This window comes from Pyxicephalus adspersus, chromosome 3, assembly GCF_032062135.1.
Source record: "Pyxicephalus adspersus chromosome 3, UCB_Pads_2.0, whole genome shotgun sequence".
Lineage (NCBI taxonomy): Eukaryota > Metazoa > Chordata > Amphibia > Anura > Pyxicephalidae > Pyxicephalus > Pyxicephalus adspersus.
In genome coordinates this window covers 17,069,833-17,097,616 of record NC_092860.1, presented here as the reverse complement: position 1 = coordinate 17,097,616, position 27,784 = coordinate 17,069,833, and the positions used below count along the sequence as shown (strand labels likewise).

Here is a 27,784-nt window from a genome sequence, read left to right as displayed (position 1 = left end):
TCCTGATATCTATCTACTAGTTAATAGTCACATTCAACTGGACTTGAAGACATTTCACAGCTCTCCAAGCAGCTTTATCAGTCTCCCTATCAAAAGGGCTGCTGTCTTATAGGAGATGTAATTTAGCATGTCCCCCAATGCAGTCCTTCAAATACTTTAGAAGTGAATCCTTGCCTGGAGTTGCAAAGAAATCTTTCTAGGCGTGTGTCTACCATGTCCTCTCTAGTCTGCACAGCAGACACAATTTTTTCATATAGGGAAAGCTAAACTGCAGAGGACTGTTGAAGGCTGCCATAAGTACAGCTATTCATAAGAAAAAATAGGGTCATGAGGCACAGTGTGAAGACCAGCAGTATGAAGACAAAGGTAAGTATTGGATCAGATGAGCTGCTCTCATTAAAGGAGCATTCCTTGAAGGACACCTTACCACATGCATATTACTATAACCCACTAGTGTTAACAGGTGGAGCATATAGAGATTTAGAATTCCAGGCAAACCACTTATTACTTGTACACTAATTCTTTATCAAATGCAAAGCTGTAGAAACCCAATATAGTCATAAAGAAATTTTGATGGTTGATCTGTACAGAAAGACAAATTATTGACTCAAATTTAAGTAAGTAACCTTTTATTATGCTTTAGTTATAAAATGAGCCAGCTGCAGTTTAAAATAGGTTCATGATTGCTTGTTAACGTCACTTCTTGGAAAACAAGGCACAGATGGACAGGAGAGATGGGATATGAAGATTTCCCTGGAGTACAATTCCTATATGCTTCAAGCCCTAAATCAAAAAGACTTTCATAAAGATGCTCCTAAAGTCGAGGGATTTTAATATTTTACTTTTCTATTGGGTGGAATCTTCAATACAGGGCACACAATTATTGGATACCTGCCCCCCCCCCCTATATTTTGTGTCACTGCCAGAGGTAAAGAAGAGGCTTGTTTTAAAGAAGGCTGCTGCAGCCTTTCTTCACCTTTTTAACATGGGGGAACCCTTAAAATAACTTGCAGGTCTTCAGGGAACTCCTGCTATAATGTACAGCTCAAAGTATATTAGTGTGGGGGTCAGTTTAAAGAACGTGACCTTTACTGTGGGAGAAACATCATACACAAATTTGTCCAAAACATTTTATAGGATTTAGTTAAGCCCTGAAAAATATACCTGGGGAATTGTGCAATTCATAGAGAACAGTAAATCGAGTAGGACCTTCCTGCTGCATCTAACTCTGGTCTAGTGCCCCTGGGGTGCAAGTGCTGATTATTAGTCTGTCACCCTGCCAACCTCCCCCAATGTACTGTATACTCAGATAGTTAGATGCCCAACACATTGGCGGTCCAATAGTAGGACACATATTGCAGTGTAGTGGGTCAGACATGGCAAACCTGAACTTGCACTGGTGGTACTACAGATGAAGGTTGGCTGGGCCTACTCCACCACAAAGTGCAACTAGAGGAGGGAAACCAAGCTATGTGACACTGTACTTTTCTAATGGATACTTAAAAATGGTGAATACACAAACTTAGTGCCAAAACACATCTTTTATTAATTTTCAATGGTGCCCCACCTCTTTAAAACAATGCTGCACACAAAAAATAAAAGCCTTTGCTGCATGTCAATTTTTGGTCTGTCCTTGTGCATTACCAGCCTTTTTTAAAGTAAGGCTGAGTAAATGCACCACACATGCCTTGGTGCAATGCATAGAAACAGGGGAGTACAAATGAGCCTTGAGTGTCTGTCCATGCATTATTGTACTGCTTTCCATGTGTGCCTTATCTCTAGTTGCCTGTATTTACCCAACCCAAGGCCCCTCCAGCAGGTAGGGTTAAAGCATATGGATGGCTGGACAGACATTTACTACAAAGTTCTGGCCTTTGTATCAGTGATTTATAGTCTTCAAAGGTGGGGACAGAAAAAGTTAGTCTAGCAGAAACCATAATAACCACAAGATTTGCCTAGTTAATTTACCTTTATTATTTATTTATTTACTATACAAACTCCACATTAAAAAAAAAAAAAAACTATTCAATACACAAATATTCCCACAGTTAATGTATACAGACTCAGTCAGGCTGTTGGTTTAAAACAAAAATCACACAGGAATCAGTCAAGATTTTTTCTCAGAAATCAGCACTAAATATGGTCATTTAAGTTGCCTGGGGTCCAGCGGTCACCTCCTGTTGCCACTCTACAGGTTTATCTGGAGACCCTGTAGCCAGCTGAAAAGAACACACAGGGGGTGCAAGGCTAGTAACTGGGATATCTGAAGCACTCAACTGGCGCCGATAATGGAAAGGCTGAAGGTAAGAGCGCCCTATGTCCTTGTGCTTGACACCTACCCACTGGGTAAGGGGAGCAGCAGATTGGGCAGGAACTGGTGGCTCCCCTTCACCAGAGGTATTTGGAAACCTCAAATCAGAGATAGAAACTTCCAGCGAAGGGGTATTTTCTTCTAATGCTGAATTTATTTCAGAGATCTCCCACATTGGGGGAGCAGTTTTCTGCAGAGTAGATGCATTTACCACTACTTCTGAATCTTGCAACTTGGATGTGGTAATATCAACTACCAGTGGATCTGAGGTCTCCATGCCTTCCTTTTTGTAAGGTGTGGACACTTTACCACCATAAAAGATGCCCACAATGGAGTTGTTAAATTGGTTAAGAGATTCCAAAACCATGGAGGACTGTTCAAGAAATGGACCATCAGGATTGAGGGGGGACCTGCAGGCAGATGAGCCAGGATCTTCTATACCCAACCAGAGTTTTCCTCCTCCTCCTCTTGCCATAGGTGTACTTTCTGATACAGTCACAAAGAGCGGGGACACACCAGGTTTGGGAGGGATTCTGCTATCCCACTGCTCTGGCTGTGATGAGAAGGGAGAAGAGTTACCATGCACAGCTGCTACAAATCCCATGTCCATAATTTCAGTCAGCGTGAGGTTGGATTTGGACATAAAGAAGCTTGCTCCACTGGTATCCCAGCCAGAAGACATTGTGTTCAGATTTCTGGAAGAGAAAGGGAAACCAGTAAGAATAGTTACACAAAACAATTTCAAAATCTTGTACCAGCCCCACACACCAGCCTTACTATTCCATTTGGTCAACACCACAAGCATCGGGTCATAACTACATGCCTTACATTAACTCGATCATTTTTTAAAGAAATACAATTGCTAAAAGATCCTTAACACACAGTAACACAAGTACACTGAAGTCCCATAGGTTATACCCAATTTATATCTTGCCAATTTAATACCAGAGAGGGTTTGTATGGTGGAGGAGTTTCCAGCATCCACAGCTCTACAAAACACTAATGCTTGCAGGGCAGCTTACCAGAGATTCTGCATTGTTAGGGGAATATTTGTGTCTCATATACACATTAACTCACAGTATTAACAAACATTACCATTTACTTTAAGGGAAATTCAAGGAGTATTGATCTTTGATTCCAGTAACCACCCTTAGACTGGAGTATTGGTAACAGAGAAACAAGAGTTGTCTTGGCAAATGACACATTATGAAAGTAGCCTACATTCACAACTAGAAAAGTTACTACATATCACAACAGCTTTTCTTATTTTAAAATCCATAGTTGGCCAACCACTACCCCCAGCCTATTACCTACCTTACTACTCAAACCAAAACAAACAAATGAAAAGCAACAACCATCCAGACCCACCCTGAATTTATAAAGAATGTTTGCAATTAACTAACTGATCCAGCAAACCTGGAATGGATTTCCTAAAACTTAATTGCTATTACCTGGCAAATGTATAAAATCCTGGATCTATTCCAGGTTTGCCATATCACCCAGGTTCTCCCAATATAGTCTGTGAGGAAGTGGCAACCACACAACAACCTCAAAGCCAGTGTGAACTTAGCCTTACTGCTCTAGAGCCCCATTAGGGTTTTCCCACTTTGGTTTTAATGTCATCTTGCTGCTTTATTTGTAATTTTGCTGCTCTTCTTGCAAATTTCTCACATGGAGTGTTTATGGAGGAGCTAATTGCCTGCCAGCCATCTGCTTCATCCATAACCATAGATCCAAAGAATGAATGAGGGCCGCTAGGGCTATGATGAGGAGTTAGGAGCGGATGGTTAGCACACATTTAACTGCCTTGTAATTGCTGCAAGTACCCCCATGTGAATTACCGCCAAAGACCATTCACACAATTGTATTGTGGAGTTTGCATGAATAGGCAGGCCATTAAAGCATAAAGGACCGAAGAAAGATGGCGGCACTTGGTGCTGGAATGCAGAAAAGGTCGTTGGTCGGGTTCAGTTCTGCTTTAAGGACTTATATACACCATAGATGTTAGACTTTATTACCCAGCGCACTAGGACTAGACAAGAAGCCTTAACTCCTATGGATCAATTCACACCAATGGGCTACAGCGTGGGGTAAATGTGTAATGGTTGATTTACACCGCATGCATTGCGTTTACACATGCTTGTTTAGCATTAGTCTTGAATTTTTGTTTTGGAACCAGTGTATATGTTTGTCACTGCAATGGGTCTATTTTGCAAATTACATGGCAGTGTGTGTGCGTTATAAGCATATTAATGCATGCGCTATGGTATGTGTGTGCCACGATTGGAACCCATAATGATAAAATATAGGAAAGGATTGCCAAACTCCCTTTAATACTTAATATGTCATTAATATGGAACAACTATGGAGCCTCATGCTTGCCTCAGGTCATTATCTGGTGAAGCAATGACAAGCATGAGGCGCCATATGTCAGCACATCTCCATGGCAACATTTCCTCATGAATGAATGAAAACCATTCTCCAGCGCTCCCTGCTGGAAAGAGAACACGCAATTCGCGAACCTTCTCCTCATTGGAAGGCGCGCTTTATTCCCCGCCCTGCGTTTTGATTGGTTACATCTGTTCCACACAACAATCTCTCTCCCGCCAGCTGATAGATGACAACGCTGCCTCCATTACGTCACGATGTGTCCCCCCCCGTCCCTACCCCGGAAAGGGACGGCCTAGGGTGCGCGCGCAGCGGGCGGGAGATAGGAAATAACAATAACGCCCGAAACTGGCGCCCGGCGGTCGAAATGGCTCGGAGGGGACGCAGGTGAGATGACGGCCTCAGGCAAATGTCAGAGGGGTTATTTTACAGCGTGCTGGGGATGCAGGGTCACTTCATAAAGAGGGAGACATGGGTGACCCGAATGTCACCCGCCTTAGACATTGCACTGTGTGCTGCAGGTGTACACCCGGCCTGCGCCCGAATCTCACCCTTCTCCTGTATGACCCCCCCCCACAACCTACCTGAGTATAAGCCAGTCTTCCCTGCTTAGTGCTTCCCCCTCAAATCTGTGTGTCCCCCCCCATATATCTGTCAACTCCCCCTCCTATATCACCCCAATATTGCTGCCCCCATATCTGTGTGACCCTCCATATACCTATCCTCCCCCCCCATATCACCCCAATATGGCTGCCCTAATATCTGTGACTCCATATATCTGTTCCCCTCCCCCATATCACCCCAATATGGCTGCCCTCGTATCTGTGATCCCCCATATATCTGTCCCCCCCTGTATCATCCCAGTATGGCTGCCCTCATATCTGTGTGACCCCTATATACCTGTCCTCCCCGTATCAACCTAATATGCTGGGCTTCTTATCTTTGTGACCCCCATATATCTGTCCTCCCCCATATCACCCCAATATTCATATGTGTGCCCCCTACTGACATCTAATGTTCTCCCTTATCAATGTGTGACCCAGCATCTGTCTCCTCTCCTACCACCCATCATCCTTCCTTCATATTACTTTGTGACTTCACATTAATGTCCATCTACAACCCTCTTTCATCATCCCTGACCATCAGCCTATTAATTATACTGCCTTCTATGTACCGCCATATTATTAAACAGCATTTATATAGCGCCAGCAAATTACTCAGCGCTGTACATTAAATAGGGATTGCAAATGACAGACTAATACAGACAGTGATACAGGAGGAGAGGACCCTGCCCCGAAGAGCTTACAATCTAGTAGGTGGGGGAATTTACACACAATGGGATGGGAGATATGTAGTGGTGGGAAGTAGTGATGGTTTCAAAAGACAGAAGAAGCCAGGTAGACAAGTTTGAAAAAATGGGTTTTGAGTGCTCTTTTAAATGAGCAGAAAGTAGGAGCAAGCCGAATAGGACGAGGGACAATAACTGTGTAGGGATTTGAAGGCAAAGCACAGGAGCTTAAATTTGATTCTAAGGTGAAATGGAAGCCAATGGAGAGACCTGCGAAGAGATGCAGCGGAAGAGGAAAGGAGGGAAGGATGGAGGAGTCTGGCTGCAGCATTCATGATAGATTGTAGAGGAGAGAGTCGTGTTAGTGGAATACCAGAGAGAAGGATGTTACAGTAGTCCAGACGAGAGATGATAAGAGCGTGTACAAGGAGTTTGGTGGTCTCAGGGACAGGTAGGGGTGGATTTTGGAGATGTCATATGTTTTATTTCTCTTACTACAATTGTGTCTCCACCCTCTGGTACCTTCCATCACTTCTCCATCCCCGACCCTGACAACTTCCATCTTATCCCTGGCATCTCTCTTCCATCCCGATCCTGACAACCTCCTCCTTTTCCCGCCATCACTCCTCCGCCTTTTCCCGCCATCACTCCTCCGCCTTTTCCCGCCATCACTCCTCTATCCCGACCCTGCCATCACTCATCCATATTTGTCTCACCTTGTGTTTATTATTTGTACCATGATTTCCACTCTTCCGACTATCCCATAATCATATAAAGAAGTATTTGTAGCTGTGCCCACCATGTACAGCCATCTTCCAAGATTGTACCCAGGGTTGCTCATACCGGCTGTGCACCATTCATACTCGGCACATTCACCTTTTCCACCTTCTTTACCCAGATTCTCACTGACACTGGGGACATCCAGGATTTCTAGATCCTGACAAAGGGGATCTGTCTGCTTCACTACCAAAGCCACAACCTTTTGTAAATACATAAAAATGTTTATGTGTGTTTAGTTGTCATGTTTTTCTTCTAATATTTACCTAATGGCATGGCAGATAAAAGCTTGGATATGCTTTTAAAAATCTTCATAGAGAGATGAAACATTTTTTCATTTTTTTTTTTTGCCTACATCGCGTACATCCTCTGTTGTACAGAATCTGCACTTGTGTTGCTGTCAAAGCCATCGTATGTGAGTTCAGTGATAGTGCCGATCTTCTGTTTGTGGAAACCTTCTTTGCTCCTTCTCTACCAGTTGAGTTTTATTGTCCTGTTACTATGTGGGTCCATTACCAACAAAAGTTTGGCTTCTTTTTTTTTTTTTTTTTGCATTAAAGGATGGGCAAATGATGCAGTGTGTTACAGGCAAGTTTCCTGGGATTTATTCACATGAATGCTTAGCGTTATTGCAGGATTTGTAGGTAAAACACACTATATGACCCAAAACACACTATATAACTGTACTGCTGTATGCTTTAAAATTTTGTGTGCTGTTTTTGCAGCTCACCGCAACACAAACAGCAATGGTTGTGCATTTATTATGCAATTGTGAGCAAACCCAGAAGGCCGTTTCACATCTTTACTTGTGAGCTACATTTTAAGATCATGTTCAAAATGCACAGACTAAAGCTCTTCATCAGTGTGTTTCTAGGAAAAAAATACCCCAAAGGTAATAGCAAGGCACTGCAAAACACACTAAGGAAACAATATAAATGACATGACACAATGCACTCAAAATGCATGTTGTTGCTGGATTAAAATGTGCTCTGTAGGGCTAAACCATTTTCCTTGGATTTGAGCTTTAAACATAGCAAGCGTAAGTAACATTTAATGCTTTATATGATATTTGAATGTTGCTGGCACAGTTTTCAATGCCTTTATAAGACCAGGCTTCAAATATGTATTAAGTGGTGGTTTACTATGCCTCATCCAGAAGCAGGGAGGCAAACAATTAACTTTTGTTTGAGATGAGACTCATTGTCTGTAGACCAGGATGGTGCAGCTGCTCCAAGCCTTCAGTAAGCTCATTAGATTGAATAGTGGATCTGTTTGTCGTTAGAAATGCTTACCGTCTGTCAGAAAAAGCAGCCTCTTCTAGCCTTTTGGCATGTTTGCTATGTAATATGGCTTTGTCCTAGAAGCAGGTGGCTCTTCTGCTGTTTTTATATGCCACAAGTGTTTCAGTTATGAAGAGAGTATGCACAGTGACTTTCTATGCTCTAGATCTCGCTTTCAAGCACTGGCTCTGCAGAAAAAAAGCAGGTTCTCCTAATCTTTGGTATGTTTGCAGTATTTCTCATCATTACAGGTTGTTGTAAAGTATTTAGGTGTCATCCTTGCCTTGTGTAAAGCCTTCAGCCTTTGTTGTGGGTAATGTAATAATCAGTGGCATGGTATGGATATGCCATAAGCAATGCAGGTGTTTAGGTTTTTCCATGTAATCAGTTCGTGTGCTGTTTGACCAGGGTATGTATTTCACATGTGGTTGGATTCCATAGGTCTATGACAGGCATGTCCAAAGTCCAGGCCGGGGGCCAGTTGCGGCCCATGTTCAGACTTCCACCGGCCCGCAACCTCTGTAATAAAATCAATATTATGTGGCCCGCCAGCACTGTTGACCACAGTATAAAATACATGCGTACAAAAAAGCTATTTTATATTTCATTAGATTTAATCAACCACCTTGCAATTATCGTCCCACTACTCGGTGGGCATAATCGTCAGGACCCGATTCCCCATGGCACAGGGAATCCCCTAAGTCAATATAGTGGGCGTGTGCTGTGAGGGACCTACACGGACCACGCCCACTCTGATTCTAAGAATTTGCTCTGCACGCACTGACACCAGACTCCATGCACAGGGAACCCCTTACGTCACCCTGGTTGGCATGTGCTGTGTGTGACCTGTGCAGACCAAGCCCACACTAACCCTGACTAGTGCTGAATGGTCGGCCCCCACACATTTTCACCGCACCAAATCTGGCCCTCTTTGCAAAAGGTTTGGATACCCTTGGTCTATGTCATTAAGGTCCTACTGGCCTTTGCATACATTCGGCATATGAATACTTCAGTAGCCTCTTTGCCAAGGTTATTTTTAGACATGATTGTTGACGTAGTGATTTTAGACTCAATGTTTAATTAAAAAGCTCACATTCTGCAATATCAAGTTCATGATGTGATAGACAATGAAGCAACTCCCTTTTTTAGAAGTGGAAACTGAACTTGAAACTTTGCTCCACTGAAAAGTAGTTAGAGGGCAAATACTAGTCACTGGTATTGTCTGATCTTTTTATAGTATGGACTTACTATGTTTTATTCTGCAATGTGTATTTTGCATGTGGCCATGTTTGTAGAGACATGGCTTTGTTTCCGCTTCTCCAAGCCTTCAGCAAAAGAGTGAGCGGCCCAGTGACACCATGCTTATTTCCTGGGAGGTGAGTTACCAGGCTAGGTCTGTCTGTCATTAACACCGGTCGAAAATTAAAGGATCTCTAACATTACTGATCCTCACACTTCTGGGTCAAAGTTTTAAAGTCGGTGGGTTAGTATGATAACATGTAGCAGTGCTGTGAAGTTATTCTAAAGCAAAGCGTGTGTAGTCATATGTCAGAAATGTTCCAAACTGCTAATAAATGTAAACCGTAATAAAGTAAAATATTGTTGTAGTGTAATATGGTCTTCCAGTATAGGATTAAAGTCCAGTAAATAGTTGGTTCACTATTGTGAAGTACAGTTAGGCTATTGTACAATGGAAGAAAAGGTAATTTGTTGCCATTAACACGTCACATCCCAATACATGGCAATAACTAAAAAATGATACCAAAAGGGATTTTTAAGGCATAACTAAAATCCACTTGATATATTTTAGTATAACATCAATTTATAGACTATATTTTTATCATCCGGACAGGCACTGAGTTGCCATTAAACACCTTCATTGCCCAGATTATTATCAAACAGTATTTATATAGTGCCAACATAATATGCAGAGCTGTACAAGAAATAGGGGTTGCAAATGTCAGACAGCTAAAATGACACCGGAGGAGGAGAGAACCCTGCCCAAAAGAGCTTCCAGTCTATTAGGAGGGGTGATTTAAACAAATACATATAACTTAAGCTTTACTATTGTTTTGGATAGGGAACGACTTCTATTCCTAGACATTGAGATCTTTCTCTCATAATAACATATTGAATTCTACCCTATATGGGAAATCTGATGCAAGGGATTCTATTTTACATGTGAGCAGAACAATGCAAACAATTCAGTAACAATGCAAATGTTACAAACAAGTGTGAAATAGCCACCTACACATGTAATGATTTTGAAATTTAGGAGATTTTAAGTACTGGCCCCTTACTATCTGGGTGTACTTCATATCTCTGAGAAGTGATAAACTTTAAAAATACATTCAGATGTCCAGTCATACTTGTAGCCTGGTTGTGTGTGTGTGTAATTTTATTTTCTCAGTTGATATTGAAATGTTCAACAAGCTGGTTTGGGTCATCTTATGTCATGTCATTTAAACATTTTCTTTTTTTCTGTTATGTAATTAGAGACTTTGTTTTATGTTTATTATTTTTTTTGCAGTTTGTTTGTTTTTTATTAGTCCATTTCCACAACAAAACTAAAGTGGTGTTTTCTTTTGTCTCCACAGTGAGGACTTAGAGGACTTGCAGTATCAAGACACAGATTCTGATGTTCCAGAGCAAAGAGAGAACCGTATTAAGGTGAAATGGACCCAGGAAGAGGTGCGTTCCATACATCGCAATTTCTTAGTATTACTTGGTATTCTCAACATTTTGCCTGGTGCACTTTTTACAAGCAGCCCAGCTGTCATTGGACAACCACTCGGTGGCCAGTGTACTTCCTGTGAACATGACAGTGGGACACAAGCAGCCTGCTGTCATTCACTCGCATTCAAAGACCATTGTATACCTTGCAAGAAAGAGCAGGGGTTGAAGCTACCTTGCTGTCTTCTGTTCAGCAGCCATTATTTGCTCTTTCCCCTGAATGGGATCATGCACAGACAGCATTCACAGTGGTACAACCCCTTATATATCTGCAGGTTCTAATTGCACACACCCACTTCTTTTTGGCTAATCACTGAATGGTTTGGCTTTTCCTACCTAACTGGAAATATTTTCTGGGGCTTCATGAGACAGCTGGGGTTGGGTTTTGTGTACAAGACTAGAATACGTTTGGAGGGCCACAGTAGTCTGTCAGCCCAGCTTGCTGAGAATAATAAGATCTGTACTTTGTATCTTGTTGTTACTGTTTTACACTCCCCATCCTTTATAAACAGAAATAACAAACTTCTATCTCTCACTGGATACTTGCTTTTGCCTTCTACATGGGGCTCGACCTAATCTATTGTCATGTTGGGAGTGGCTTCAAAGCTTACATTATAGGTACTATTTGCTGCCCGTAGGAGAGCCCTTGCATATCAAAGTGTAGGTTTACTGCATAATTATTGACAATACTGCAAGTGAGTACACTCAAAACATGGGACACAAGAAAGTTAAATCACAACACGGAAGCACTGGCCAGCTACAGCTTCCCCTCACCTGGCTGAACAAAAAATGGGGAGAACTGTGTGTGTGTGTGTGTTTTTTTTTTTTTGTAATGATTCCTGTGTTTCCAAGGCATGACTTTGCAAGGACTCCTTCCAATCTCATGCTAATTTATTCAAGAGCTAAAAAAAACATTTGGTTTAAGCATACAGTGAAAGTTGACTTCTGGCCAATATGTGCCTTTTGGTTGAGATTGGGGGTGGCAAATTGAATTCTGCTTCTTTTAATAACAGGCCCAAAATGTTACCCAACCCTTATGAAAGGTATCACTTCAAAGTCATTCTCTTAGCAGCCCAGCTACTTTTGTGCCTGCCCCCAAAATTGTTTGGCACCAGGCCAGCCTTAATTCTTTTATGTAAACAAAGACGAGATTGTCTGGGAAGGTGGTAGGAGAGGATTCTAAACAACTTCAGTACTTCTACTGCAATGAGGATGAATTGCTACACCACACTTGTAATAAAGTCAATTGCATGGCCTCAGAAAACTGTAAATCCATCACAAATTATCTTTTTACAAAATTATTATTAATATTATATTTTTTCATAGGATGAAAAGCTAAAGTCCTTGGTGAGAACCTATGGACAGGGTGAATGGAAGACCATAGCCTCCCAAATGGTTGTAAGTAATAAATTTCATTTTTCCAATTAAAACTCAGCTCCCTAAACATATTGACTCTTCTCTGGGTCCCTGGTATATCGTCTAGTTATCTTCCTGTCTTGGTGGTAGTAAAAGAAAAAAAGGCTGAATGACTTTCAGTGCCTGGTTCAGGACCCTTTTTTTTTTTTTTTTTTTTTTTTTTTTTTAGACTGTGCATTTAAATGTACATGGGTTATTATATAAATGTATGGCGTGGGAGTGATTCTGGGGCTCCCTGCAAAAAAAGTTCCTTGCACAGTAAGGAAACTTTGATCAACTTTGGTCAAATAGCTGTCAATATAATGTATTTTTTTCTGCTTTGTATCACCATCTAGAACCGAACTGAACAGCAATGTCAGCACAGATGGCAACGTGTACTCCACCCTGATCTAGTCAAAGGTCCATGGACTAAGGAGGAAGATGAAAAGGTGAACAAATTCATGATTCTTAATGGTATATTTTATTGTAATATTAAAAGGTTTATATGTTTCAGAAAGATGGTTACAAAGTTATGAAATGCACCTACCTAAGACCAATTTCATAAACATAATATATAGTTTATTCTTGTAAATATTTTGTTCTAAATATTAGTAGTCAGCTTGGAAAAGTTTTTGTCCTTTTCTCCATCTGCAGGTGATAGAGCTTGTGAAGAAGTATGGAACTAAACATTGGACCTTGATTGCTAAGCAGCTGAAAGGCAGGATGGGTAAACAGTGCCGTGAGCGCTGGCACAACCATCTTAACCCTGAAGTGAAGAAGTCTTCCTGGACTGAAGAGGAAGATCGTATTATCTGTCAGGCACACAAATTGCTAGGAAACCGCTGGGCTGAAATAGCAAAGCTGCTGCCTGGAAGGTAAAAGATGTGTTTCCATATGGAGAGTTGGAGAGAGGAGATTACAACAGCATAACTTACCTCAAAATCCAACTTTAAACCGTTGGTCACAAAAGCATACATTTAAATATATTCCTTAGTATCCATGGAGATTCAAAATATATCAATTTTAAAAAGCCAGGTACTTCACCAGAGCTGTGGGTTGAACTCTGCAGCTCCTTCCAGACAGCCAAAAATTCAGAAAACGCACATGGTAGACCAGTTATCCTTCACAAGTAAAGAGAACAGCAGTGACAATTCTTTCCGACCTAAAACAGACAGAATGCAGGGGTTTAATACTGGATTACAGCACAGATCTGTAAATAGTACAAAGGACCCCAATAAAAGTAAGAATACATATGGCCGTTTTTAGACAAGGTTTGTTTTGCCTGGATTTCAGCTTTAAACCTAAACTACACCTGCAGCCATGTTCACAGTGAATCCTGGGATGCTGTAGGTTGCCTAGTTTGCATTATGGGATGTGGGATCTAGGTGTTTGCTTAAACTAAATAGCTCCATTTTAAAGACTGAGCTTTTGGGAAATTGGCATGTGACATCTTTAGGCACTAAATCGGATTTGTTGACATCCTAAATTGGTTCATGGAAAGATTTTTTTTTTTTTTTAGATTTGTGAGACATGTTAGAATCACAGTCCGGTTTTAATTGTTCAAATCATCTATATGCTATCATGTACAAACTATCCACTGAATAAACAAGTGTGGTGTGCGTGATAACGTTTCTTTACAATCCCTTTAGTCTGACGTTCCACCTTGCAATGGTTCCCTTTTGGAGACGTTTGCACCTCAAAACATTGCTCTCTGTGTCACTTGGATCACAGTAAAATTTTTATTGCTGCCTGTGTCCCTTCAGGGAGATTCACTCTAATCTCTCACTAACAAATGTTACTTTAATTAAAGACAGGGTAAAAGTTTAAGTTGACATGTCACAAGAACAGCAAAGTTCTCCAGTTTAATGTGTCTCCCCCATCTTCCCCACACACTTGCAAGAATCACACTATAGATATGTGTTCTTGATCCACAGGACAGACAATGCAGTTAAGAATCATTGGAACTCCACCATCAAGAGGAAAGTTGAAACGGGTGGATATCTGAATGAACAGAAGACTGTCACCAGTGATCTGGAGGAACGAGATGACTCTAGTTCTCAGACCCTTGTGGAGAAGGTACAAATTACATCAACATACAGTTTCTTCAGTGTGCTTCTGAGTACTTACAGTGATATACTGCAGGTGTGTGCTATGTAGACATTTTTATATATAATATTAACTAATACACTTTCCTGCTAATGACAGGGGGAGCTTTGCTTGGTACCCCTGGATGAGTCTGACATTATAGAATCCATCGCCTCGGATACAATAGAGGTAAACATCGCTGAAGTTAAGTCAGAGGCACATAGTGAAGGTGAAGAGGAACATAGAGGTGGATCCAGCCCTGCATCTGCTGGGGCTTCTGTGAGCTCAGGGCCAGAAAAATGGATGGTGGAGTATGTCAACTTCCTGGTGCCGAACTCAGACATGATGGAATCTGTAAGTATCCTGTTACGAATTTGTTTTTTTTCGGGGTAGAATAACATTTAATCATAATCAAAGTATTCTGTGAAATGATTTGTTTTTTTTTTTACATTGTGTTTAAATGAAAGTAGTAGCCATGAACAATATAGAAGTTAAAAAATTTGGTAAATTTTTTTGAGACCCAAAGGTCAAAAAAGGACTTTTTGTCATTTATAATTTTGTCATGTTATATTCTTCCAAGAACTCCAATACCAGACATTAGAAAGGCGATCACAATTGTATTATGTTTTATTTAAAGTTTCTGTATAATTTCTACCTGTCCAGGAATATTTACTGATGGATGCCACATTGGCATGTGTTCTGTTTTAAGTGAGAGTTGCCCACAGGTGCCAAAAAGCTAATATGTTAAAAAGTGTTCCTAAACATTTCATCAAATAGACTATTCCATTTAGAAAGGTATAAGGGCTATTAAAAGACAGGGACGTTCTATTTTTAAAAGTAAAAAAGCTCTGCAGATTCATATCTAGATGTTATTAATCTTGGTAGTGGTCCCTTATTTTAATTAAATAAAATGTGCCACAAACTGGGGTATGTCAATCAAAAATGGCTGCATCTTTGTTGCCATTTAGTATAATTTTGTACCGTAATATGTTGGCTTACTGTCAAGCGTCTGTATGTTTCTAAGCATTACTTGTAATATCTGAATTTTAGAGTTGTCTGATCAAGGCTATCATTTTTTGAAGATTTGATTTGCCTTTGCAGCAAAAACCATTTTGCTCTGAATAACTTAAAGGGGAACTAAACTGAAAATAAAGAATACCACTTACCTTTACTTCCGCAGATTCCCTCAATCCCTCCAGCGCTGTCTTCTATTCACTCCTGCACCATCCTGAAAGCCTCATTCGGCGCAGTGGAAGCACGGGGCACCACCATCCTCTTCCTTCTTTCTTTTTCTGGTTAAACCAGGGATCACAGTGAGATTGGCTCCCCCCCTCCCTTTCCCATTTTCAGCCTGCTACATCACCTGATCTCATGCCTGCTCAATGTGAGGTTGGGCAACAAAGCCTGAGGAGGGGGGCCGGTTGGAGGGGCACAATCTTGGGCACTAAAAAAAAAAAAAATACCAATGAAGTTACAGCAGACTACTTCACTTGGTCTTGGGTGATATAGCCAAAAGAAGGAAGAAAATGGCGGTGCTCGGTGCTTTATCTGCAGCAAAGCAGTATGTCAGGTCGGCGTGGGACCTAATCAAGGGCATCTTTGGGAGGGATCAGAGGGGATCAAGTAAAGGTAAGTTGTTTTACTTTTTGGATAGTTTGGACAGTTTTGCTTTAAGCTTGAGTTTTAATATATCAACAACACTAACTTTTTGGGGTTGTAAATTCTATGTTCCTAAGTCCTTTCGTGAGCTTAGTAATTTTGCTTTAGCCTAAAATTATGTAAATTAAGTAAAATATGGTTTGTAGTTTGCTGTTACTGCAAAAATATTTTTTTTTTTTTTGTTTTTTTTTCTCACTAAAGTTGGATAGATAGCTCAATCTTCTTTGTTTTCCCCCTCTAGGACACTGATGGCTGGTGTGACCTAACATCATTTGACTTAGTAGATGATTCTGCTGTCAGTGATGTTGGAAGTCCTACTCGTGCCACATCCACAAAGCCCATGGCAGCCAATGTTACGGAATACCGCCTGGATGGGCATACCCTCTCTGATTTGAGTAAGAGCAGCAAAGGCGAGTTAATACCCATCTCTCCACGCCCACAAGGCATCTTTGGTACTCCACCGTCCCTGCTTAAACAGCACAAGAAGAGGAAAATTACTTTGTCACCCGTTACAGAGAGTACGATTACCAACTGCACCTCCATTACTGAAGCAAATAGTATGACTCCAAAGAGCACTCCTGTCAAATCCCTGCCTTTCTCTCCATCTCAGGTAGGTATCAGAAATTTACACCAGTACGCAGCATTTGTGAAGTTCGCAGGAAATAGTGTAGGGTTTTATAGTCTGCTGTTGTGTATTAACTCCCTAGGCCAGCCCAGGGTAGCACTTCCCGCTACAAACATACCTCAGTTTTTTAACAAGTGTCATAGGAGGTTGTATGTCTTTCCAATTTGCCGATTTTTTTTTTTTTTTCTCCTAACAAGCAGCTTTGACCTTATTGTTGAAGAGTTGTTCTCTCATTTGGTGGCTATTTGGGCAGTGGTCTTTATGGTCTTGGTGTCATTCCTGCACCTTGCTAAACTAGATGCTGCAGGGATCAATCAACCTGTAGTTGCTGTGAGGCACTGGGCTTTATAAGCCATTTTGTAGACCCCTTTTCTGATAGCTGTAGAGGTCTCTTTCCAGATCTAGAGCTCTGAGTGCGCTGCTATTGTTGGGTCCTAAGCCAACCTGCCATTTTGGTGGCTGCACAGGTTGAGTGTTGTGTCCCTTAGCCTGCAGTTTAAATGCCCTGCAGTTTGAAAGCACGTAAATAATAAGACTATAAACATTTCTGTGTTTTTTTTTTTGTTCCCCTGCAGTTTTTTAATTTATTGTCAAAACATGATGCCCTGGAGCTGGAAAATCCATCTCTGACATCAACACCTGTCTGTAGCCAGAAGGTTGTGGTGACTACCCCCCTCCATCGGGACAAGACGCCATTGCTGCCGAAGAATTTAGCGTAAGTAATTTTGTAATGTCAATTGCTTGTCAGTTTTGATCGAGAGTTTTGAGGTCATGTAACGGTTTAAAAAGAAAATAAAGTCTATTCATGTGGGGAGGGCAAATCGTAAAGTGAACCTTTTGACTTTTTTCCTGTGTAGACAAAACTCAGTTTCACTTTAGTGTATGCCAGTGTATGCAAAAATAAAATATAATATATCTCTGTAGCACATTTTTCTGTTTGATCTCTTTATAGATCTTGTAGGTTCAGAAAAATAACAGTTGATCTGCCAGTAATGCTCTTTGTGACCTGACGGCATACAACTTTTTTTTAAATTTTTTTAAAGTACTGGTATTGGTCCTTCCCAGTAGTTTCTTGTAAAACTGTGATGCTTGAAAGGCTATGTATGCAATGTCTGACATAGAAGGCAATTTTAAGCTAGTGTTTAGTATTAGCCACCTCTCAGTTGGACTGCTTTTGGTTTTACCAAAAGTGAAAGAATTTCTTGATACATTATTGGACAAAATGTTTTAATAAATTCTATTTTTGGAGTCCATTGAGGGGAGACTAGTCCCACCCCTCTGTGTTTACAATCTTGTGCTTAGTATGTCTTTTCTACAAAACTGGGGCATCTTAGTATTAGGTTTATCCTGGGCTCTTTTGGATTTACCAAAATGCTTTGAATGGTTTATTTAACATTCCATTTCATGATCGGGGTTTACATACTCATTTAGTCTCAATGTACCTTTTTACAGAGCTAGCGATGTAATAAACTAACTAGTGATTACTGTCAGACATGTCAGGCTTGGGCTTGTGTACTTGCTATAGGTGTAAACCATATTGGGGCATTCACAAAGCGTCATTTTTTTATTTTGTCTTAGATTTGTCACTCCAAACCGAAAATTTATGGGAGATAATGCACCTCACACACCTACACCATTTAAAAATGCTTTGGAAAAATTTGGTTCGAGGCCGCTGGTAAGTGAAGTTCTAATTTGTCACTTTTTAAGAAATATTAATCATTGGTGCTATGCACTTGCAGTCCCAAGTGCCCTATACAGAAATAAAGTAATCTTTAGGCAGTTTGAGACAACTGATTATAGCCAGTGACTAAAAATTGTGGTGGTTTTAGGGAGGGTTTTTTCCCCAATTGCCTGCAACTATACAAAATGTGTACTGTACTGAACCACTTTATGAAAAAATGTCAGACTTTTTCTTACTGTCATTGTTTTATTGGTGCCACAGTTTAGTAAATGTTCCAACTTTTTACACTTTACCATGACTTTAAACATGATGTTTTTTTTTTCAGCCCCCTACTCCTCACTTGGAGGAAGATCTGAAGGAAGTCTTGCGCAGTGAGTCTGGCATAGAGTTGATTATTGTAGACGAGCCTAACCATGATCGTCCCAAAAGGAAACCTGGGGTAAATATTTGCCTGCTTCTGCTTAGACGGGTAGCATTGGAGAAGATTGTATGCCAATGGCTGCTGGTTTTCCCTACAATCCCCTGGGGAAACACATTAGGAATCAGGATCTAGTTCACTGTTGACAATTTCAATCATTGGACTCTGTCTAGTTCTTAAGTCCCTTTAACCACCCCCACTTTGTTTAAGGGTGTTTTACGAGGACAAAATGCCCTAAAAAAGCTTTAATTTTAAACACCATATTTTTTGTTTTTTTGAACACTTGCAAAAATATACATAAAATTTATAGCCAAAAAACTACCTATGGTGCTCTTTGGGTTGAGCATGTTCAATCTACATCTGTAGCAGTTTCCCTACTGTATTTAGCTGATTTAAACTGAAGGTGGCAGAAAGAAACCAAGTACTGCTGCTTGAAGCATACCTTAGGTTGACATGTAGTTTATCACCCAGCTGCTCTGTGATTGATTTATTGGTGAAGATGACTAATAGACTGGCTGTATCATCCTTTAGCAGATGCAAGAAATGTCTTTTCAATACTACATTCTTGTTTGAAGCATCAGGTTATACAAGTGCCAGACTCTTCATATAAATGGATCGTATGTAAGGCAATAGAAGCCTTTCCATCAAACTGCTTTTGGTGAATTGGATTTGACTTATTTATAGAAATAGATGCTGTCGTGATACCTGGTATAATGCAGTTTTTTTTTTTCAATCCAGCACTCGCACAGTCCTATCAAGAAAGTGCGCAAGTCTCTGGCTCTGGATATTATAGACAAGGAGATTAAGCCTCCCTCCTTGTCTCTCCCATCGGCTGCTTCACATATACAGGTAAAGTGAAGTTAAGTTTACCAACATACAAAAACTTTAAGACTGTCAAGTCTGATTTGCCTTAGGTGTGTTTTATAAAGATCTCCGTTGAATCCAACACATAGGCCCCTACACATCTTGTGCATTGTGATCGACTATGCACATTTATGGTTCCCTAACACAAAATGCTTGGTGCTATTGATTTTTCTTTCTTCTTTTTTCGTATAGTAATTTGCAGAACACAAACAAAGAATATGGTAATGTTTGGTTTGTGCACTGTTGGGAATCAATTTGTAGTAAAAAAAAGGCTGACTTAATGCAAATCTGGTAAACCCACCACCACCTAGTCCCTGAGAAATGTGAAGGAAGGGCTAATAAATCAGCCTTAAGCTACATACACTCGTCTGGTGATTGTTGCTCGAGATGATGTGTACAGTGGCTCCCCATTGTCATTCAGCAATCAATGCTGTGGTGGATTGATGAATGATTGATTAGTCATTCCACTGTGGTTTCTTATGAAGGAGCGCACATTGGCTACTGCTCACGTATCTCCCTAGGTTGAAAAAAGACATAAGTTCATCAAGTTCAGCCAGTAGGAAAATAAACCTTTCCCAGATAAAAAAAACCCTATGGACATAGTTGATAGTTTTCCATAGTTAAGTTTTACCATCTGCCCCTTTTTGACCCTTCCTTCGTGGTATCCCTATGTAACTTTCTGCTTGTCTGCAGCACTCACAGGAGGTTGTTGCAGATTTAAGAAAAAAACCTTTGCTCGCAGGAAGTTTCCAGTTAGCAAAAAAAGTTGCTTTTGTTCTTTATAGCTTGCTGTAATTGGTAATATATTAAAAAAAAACCAAGAGCCCTGTGCATCACAGAATTGTTTATTATAATTTCCTACGACACACCCTTTATCTGCACAGTAAAATGTGTGACTGCTGATTACAAATGATCAAGCACACAATATAAATAAAAATGTGTATGTGTTGCTTTATAGGTCAAAAGTTGCAGAGATTTGACTAAAGAGACTAAGGCAGACATTATAGGAGAAGCTTATTCCAGGTTTAGTATAGTTAACCTGGATTAAAAAGTAATAAAAACCCTTTGAAGTGAAGACATTTCAATGCCTTTATATGTTTCCACTGCTGCTGTGTTATACCTTCTGTTGCTTCTGTATGAAAATGCTAGGTGTACCCTGCAGTAGTGTCTGCTAGGCATCCCTCACACGTGGCAGCACTTGGGCCTATTTTCCCTTATGTGACCAAGTACCCCGTTGTAAGAAGCAGGGATGTGTACACCAATGCTGCACAGCCAGAACTACATTTTTCTTTAGTCCCTCAGCCTTGACCAGTGCAGTAAAAATTGATTGAAAAGCACACTTTTTTTCCACAGGTTTCCTCTTAAATTGCAGTTGGTGTTATGGTTGCATGCATATCTAATGAATAGCATGCTGTCCTCCTGTAGCGCACCATTTCCTGCCTATAGCAAACATTCTGGATGTTCGTTCTCCTGTATCGCTGTAGCCTCCATCTGTACTCTGATGCAGGTGTCCATTTGTTGCTAGGTAACAATTATTGGTGGTTTAGTTTTATATTAGGTCAGTACAGCTAAGCTGCTGTGATCTAAAGGCTTTGCCAAAAAAATCTAAAAAGTATTCCAAATGTCTTTAGTAAGGGGCATTTTTCCTTGGCATTCAAACCAAAGGCAAGGGTTCAGAGTTAATAAAGATGCAAAGTTTGTAACTCTTTGGAGGGACAACTCCTACAACACTTGCCAGATTTCCTGCTTGTTCTAGTCTAAATATGCACCTGGCTGTTGTAAAAGGATACACTTCTAAATATGGAATCCTTCAGATAACAGAAGCATGGCTAGGTATGTGTCTAACATCTGTCTGACATGATGCAGCACTGTACAGGCACCCCCTGCACCCCATTGTCTTTTGCTATATTCAATATAAACTATAAAACCATCCCCTGCCTCACATACAAGCATGGACATAAGAAATGCTTGTTTCAGGTCTATGACTGAGAAATGCTGAAACCAGGTAACTAGGCTTGCATTGGCAGACTTGACATCTGACTCATGATGTTATTTCAGTACAGCAGTCTTAAGTCTTTGAAAGGTTAGAACCTCAAACTACTTGCAAATAGGTCACACTACCGGTAGTAAAATAAAGTTGACAAAGCTTCCAATAGCTTTGCAAGTTCCACATTTCTCTGCTTTCTAGCGCTGCTCTGAAGAAATTTCTCTTTTCTACCAGAAGTTTGCCCAGTAGTTTTTTTTTTTTTTGGGCGATAGCTAATATGTTCATTGATATTGTTTTGCTTTGTTTCATCCCTAATACTGTCTTATGTTGTGATCTCAGACACAGAGCTGCGAGAGCTTCCTTTCCATCTCTTTGAATGAGTCTTCATGCAGCAGTAAGGAGGAGAACAGTGTACTAAACCAGGGATTTGTCCAGTTCAAACCAGGAAAAGGAACTTTTGTGCTTGGTGATGTCTCAAACACTGACATTGGAGAGTTGGTTAAAACACAGGAGTCTGCTTTTCACAAATCTGGGAAAGCTTTGCCAATTAAGACTGAGCCAGCTGCTAACTTAGCCTCGGAGCCTTCTTCCTGCATGATGGTGGACATTGACAAAGTAGTGAGAACATCACTTAACAAAAACAAAGTTGCAAATTTGAAAGCTGATGGAGTAGTAATGGCAAAGAGTGAAAATCAGACCGTGGCAAAGACCGAGAAACTCAGGACTCCAGAACCGGTAAGATGTTTCTTAAAGAATAAGTTCTTATGTATAAAAGTTCTGTTAATATTACAAAGTGTGGCCATGACACTTGGTTTGCAAAGCATGCAAAGTAATTCCAACACTGTATCCTGGGGAGTCCTGCATCAACTATATGTTTCTCTCCATATAAGTAAAAGAATTAGCAGTACGAGAGAGGGTATTATTTGACTGTTTATGATCAGGCCGAGGTTTGTAGGCCCTCATACAGCCCTGACCAAAGTCTCATTACTGTTGGAGTTGATTGGTCAGGGCAGATGGGAGTGTTTTGGAATGTTGGTGAACTTTTTTAAAAAGTTGGTTACAAAAATCAGACTCGGGTGCATTCTGAAGTGCCAGTCAGAAAAAGCAGAGCCTCAAGGCAAGGCAGCGTCTGCTGTGCTATTTCTGTCTTTATATATTATGTATGTGTGTATTTTCTGAGATTGCATCCAAAAAAAGATTTTATAGATATCAAAAAAAGCCATTGTAATTTATCTTTCTGTGTTGGTGGATAGATATAATCACAACCAGTTTATTACAGACCCAGTTAGACTGGACTTTGTTGGATGATTTCATTTTTTTGACTGGAACAGCTTTGGAAGGACTGTGTTTCGTGTATAGGTGTTGGCTAAGAAGTTCTTTCCTGGTAAGGACCATGGCATTACCACTGCACCAACCCTGTCTCAGAAACAATCAAGTCATAGCACAAGAGCTAGACTCTCCTTCCCATTCTCCCTGTACCAATGTGGAAGGGGTCAATGCTGATGGACAAGTACTCTCTCATGTTCACCTAAGTTGGTGAATGTTAGGTGACAACTTCCTTTTTGTTGAATCTGCTGTTGGACATCCTTATGGACGCAAACTAACAAGCGGTTTTATCTCCTGAATGCCTCCTGTCTTTACCTATCTGTGGAGATTTTTCTGTGGTTTTCAGTGGGATCCCAGGGAGCCTCCAGCTGTGTTCCTTCTGCAGAATACCCATTGTGGAGTTCCAGGGCAATTTGTTAAGTGAACATTAAAGCTACGTACACACACGTCCAATGGTTCTTGCTCGATAATCAGCTCAGGGCCCATATCAGATGAGAATCTGGCGTGTGTACAGCACCCCTCGTCCATTGTCAGAACAAGGAGGAGAGCGTGCAGTAGGGTGCCGCTCCCGTCATTCTCCCCCTCCCCTCTGCATAGAGGAGAACAGTGCTGTATGTACAGCATCGCTCATGCATTGTGCAGTGCTTAGTCGTTGGGAAAGGATCGTAAAAGATCCTTTCCAATGAGAATAATTCCACTTGTGTACCCAGCTTTAGCTCGGGTCCTTTTGGATTCGTGGTCCAGATTTTAGAGATTGATGTGACCGCATGAGCCCAGACTACAGGGGAAGGCTGCATAACATTTAAAGACTAAGAAGGCTTCATGTTGGGTTCTGGACTTGTTTTATAGCTTTTGCCTCAGCTACAGTTTTTGCATCGGGTAAAAAATATGCACTTGAAATAAGTACGCAACTTTGGAATAAAAGCATGTGTCTATGTGATAAAGGTTGCATGTGTAATCACTTTGTTTCGCTGGGGCTAGATGGAGTGTGACGCAAAATAGCGTATCCTTCAATATGACATCTCATAGAGATATTTCTCATTATCTTGCAATGATATCACTGAGATCACCCACTCAGTGCAAAGCATCTATCCCTTAGACAATACCTTCTTAATTGTCGTAGCAAATAAAGATTTTTTTTCTGTTTGGAAACCTTTTTAAAAGTTAATACATCTGAAAGTTTAAGTGGAAGAAATGCTACAAAAAGGTTAAATTGTTCACGCTGTTTTCTGTACAGATTATAAAGCTAGAGAAGAATTGACTGCAGGTGTTCTCATAGCAAACAACATCCATCTCGCTATTACTATGCCACCCATGGCTCCCACACAGATTCATAATTAGAGGAATTTAAATAATTATGCCCTCTCATTTCGAACATGTACAGCCAAGTTAAAGGCACCACATTATATTTTATTGCAAATCGTGATCGAGAAGGCTGTTTACTAGTTCTAAAAAGTACTTGTTGGAAGATGAGGCTCTTTGCCGAATGTGCTTTCATGGATAATTATGAAAGCCATAGCAACAGAGGGTGCCACAGTAACTGTCAGTATGGTGAGAGGATTGGGGGGCATGCTAAATTTGATCTTCTGCTTTCGAGAATCAGATTTTATTCATTTACAGTACAGAAGACAAAAATTACACAGAATAGTAAAGAATCTTTTTCATTGCCTACCCAAGGGGTCCATCTTTTTTATTACTTGGCTATACATTGTAGTACAGACCAGAGCAAGAACTATTTAATTCTGTTGAGCTTTTAGAGTTGCCTGAGGATGTGACCATAGTAGTAATGGGACCGATTATTTCGAACTTTTGCATCTGTGTTTAAATTGAGACTAAACCTGCGATACTCGTCTGCCCCCTGGTCCCTCGCAGGGCACCGCCATCCTTCTTCTCATCTCGGTCACCCTGATTGGCCAGGATGACATAACTCCTGAGCTGGTACGCAGGAGTCCATTCATCCCTGGCACGGAGAAGCTAGGATTGCCGCGTATCCTAACAGCCAAAGGTGATGTATGCACAGCTCAGTTTTTTGACAGATACCCGGAGGGATTATTGCCGAAGGGACATTTCTTGTCCCTTTGAACAATAATGACCTGTCTGATTGTGGACTTAGTCCAAATTTAACGAGGATATGTGTAGGAGGAGTTCATGGCCTCCTGGTCAGATAATTGTGAAATGGATATAAAGTATTCTGCTTAATTGGCAGAGGGAGCTCTCTGGGTTTTTTTTTTTTTATTATATCAAAAGAAGGATCAAAGCAAGCAGTTTTTGTGGTTTCTTTAGATAACCCATGGCTCTCTTGGAACATAATAAATGCTTATAAAATCTTTCATATATATGGCCAAAAAAAAAAAAGCCTAACGCTGATTATAGATTAATGATCGTAGATTAAATTACAAAAAATACCATTTGGTTGAGCTTCAGAAGCTGTGCTCCAAACTGCCTCTGTTGGCTGGTGATCTGATCACTGGTGGTGGCGGTGGTAGTGATGATGCAGCAACTGGTGGTTTACAAAGAACAGATTCACAATTCGCATGTTGGTGACCTGTTTAAATTTTGCTTCCCATCTCCAAAAAACTAGCAGCCACTAGCAACGGTGTAATTTGCATTTGAAGAGCCTAAGCATAGTTACATGCCTGGTAGAGCATTTTTGTTTGGATAGAATTGTAAACACAAAGTAAATCTTTCACGGTGCAGCTAAAGCCAAATGAACCTGTAGATGATTCCTATAAAACTTTTATCTTCACTTCGACTCATGTTTTAAAGGACAATTGGTTGTGTTGGTTTTTTTCAATCCCTTTTGGGTGTGAAATACGTGGGCCTTAGTACAAACTTACAAATATCGCACTGGACTCCATGGAAGTATTAAGTGGATACTGATTGTTTTCCTTTTTTTTTTTTTGTTGTTGTATAGTACAACTGTCAAGCTTTATCAGATTGGTACCTTTAGGCTGGGTACACATGTGCAATGGTTCTTGTCTGATAATTGGCTCAAGGCCGATAATGTACGAGAATCTGGTGTGTGTATAGCACTCATCATTCATCATCAGAATGACCATCCTGCCAGATCCACGGATGATGGGCGACGAACGATTGTAATGAAAGTTATCGGCAGAGAGCAGAATGGTGCTGTATATACAGCATTCGTTCATGCATCGTGCAGTCGTTGGAAAGGATCAAGAAAGATCCTTTCCAATGACAATTATTGTACGTGTGTACATAGCCTTAGTCTCTTAAGCTGGGTAAAATGCAAGGTGCAATAATTGTCATTGGAAAGGATCTTTCACAATTCTTTCCTACGTTGAACGACTGCACGAGGCATGAACGAGTGCTGTACATACAGCACTGTTCTGCTTTTTGGGGAGGAGAGGGGGGAGAACGACGGAGCAGCACCCCGCTGCGCTCACTCCCCTTTGCTTTCATTACAATTGTTCCTCGTTTGTTGTCCGTAGATACGCCAGCAAGGTCATCTGGACGATGAAGGATGAGTGCTATACACACGCCAGATTTTCATTAGATTCTCGTCCGATATCAACCCTGAGGCTGTGTACATAGCTGTAGACTTAACTAAACACAACATAAATTTGTCAGGCGGGTAGAATGGCGATTGTGCTATGAAATTGGTTTGAGTTCCATCTGCTTTAGGCAGGACTTCAACTTCGACGACTTTGAAAGATGGCCTTGGATCTATGTTATTCAGATGTGCTTGGTAAATTCTCTTTGCAGTATCTCGGTGACCTATTCTTTTTTTTCTTTCCCCAGATGAGTCAAGCTTGGAAGATTGTTGCTTTTGGTGGCTCCAAGGACCAGCTGCTCATGCAGGAAAAAGCACGTGCAATCCTGAACTTATACAAGCCCAGCTCTACTTCACGAACCCTCATCCTGTCTTGATGTATTCCTTTAAACCATCAAAGTGTATTGCACGGAACATGTCCATCACTACTTTAGTTTGACACCGGATTCTAGAGGATTGCTGTCATTTGGTTACTATGGTTGACCACATTTTACATTCTACAGATGGCAACAGAAAAACGTGAAGACTTGCTTCCCATTACAGCCAGGTCCTGTTCAGTATTGTCTGGTGACTGCCCCTTCAGTTACTGAAAAAAAACTTGTACAAATTGCTACAGATATTCACCTCTGGTTTTCTCTTTAATAAACATTTAACTTAACCTCAAGTTGTAAGATAATTGCAAGACCTTCCTGTTTGTGTGAGGAGGCATTCCTGATATTTACTAGTTTTGCATTCAGATTCACATAATTCTATTTTTATTATACATTTAAGCTAAATTTATAATACAAGTTAGCAATGTGCTTTCTATCCCAGTGCAACTTTTCAGATGTTGCTGCAAAGCAGACTTTCCGACTGCACTGGTTTACACAGAAGAAATATCTAATTTAATAAGTAAGAATTCTTGAGTCATTTGAATATTATTGAATCTAATAAGTGAAGATCCAGAGAAGAAACTGTTTATTACTGGATAACGATGATATACAAACATGGAACTTTGGAACGTCAGAAGACTTGTAGAAGGGTTTTCTAGAAACATTTGCTGTTACTTTGACCTTAAAACAAGATTGGATCAGTTCAGTGATGTAACTTTTTTTGTTTTGTTCCTTTTCAATCATGAGGTGCTTAAAGTAAAACACTTATGTGATTTTTTTTTTTATTTAAACTGAAAAAACTCACAAGGCAAAAAAAGCTGATCTAAAATGTTAGTGGTGCTGTTTAAATAAAGTTCTGAGAAGCAGCTGCAGCCCAGTCTGAGGGTTGGTTTTATTATCACTTGGCCAATGCTTCCACTCCTGAAGAATGCCTGGCTGATAAGCTTTGGCTGAGTCTCTGACCTGAGACGTTTGTAGACTTTTCTTTTTGGCTTGGCTATGTTCATGTTTCAGGTCACTGACTCAAACGTCCTGAAGATAGAAATTTTAGATTTATTGTTTTGGAACAGCAATGACAGCTG

General features: G+C 40.5%; 2 protein-coding genes across 2 annotated transcripts; one reads left to right on the top strand and one right to left on the bottom strand.

Moving 5' to 3' along the window:
• Nucleotides 1–1,954: 1,954 nt before the first annotated feature.
• Nucleotides 1,955–4,901, bottom strand: LOC140325725 (uncharacterized). Its single transcript, XM_072403723.1, has 2 exons — nt 4,834–4,901; nt 1,955–3,006 (listed from the first exon to the last, which is right to left on the bottom strand). Exons 1-2 carry the CDS (start codon nt 4,842–4,844, stop codon nt 2,148–2,150), a joined length of 870 nt encoding a protein of 289 aa, XP_072259824.1. The 5' UTR covers nt 4,845–4,901; the 3' UTR covers nt 1,955–2,147.
• A 19-nt stretch (nt 4,902–4,920) lies between these two features.
• On the top strand, nt 4,921–27,574 carry MYBL2 (MYB proto-oncogene like 2). The gene is made up of 14 exons (XM_072403722.1): nt 4,921–5,086; nt 10,642–10,735; nt 12,104–12,175; nt 12,529–12,621; nt 12,827–13,047; nt 14,107–14,248; nt 14,378–14,611; nt 16,158–16,526; nt 17,117–17,256; nt 18,120–18,216; nt 18,548–18,661; nt 19,379–19,489; nt 21,831–22,226; nt 26,580–27,574. The coding sequence occupies exons 1-14, from the start codon at nt 4,929–4,931 to the stop codon at nt 26,706–26,708; spliced, it is 2,370 nt and encodes a 789-aa protein (XP_072259823.1). The 5' UTR covers nt 4,921–4,928; the 3' UTR covers nt 26,709–27,574.
• The last annotated feature ends 210 nt before the right edge of the window (nt 27,575–27,784 follow it).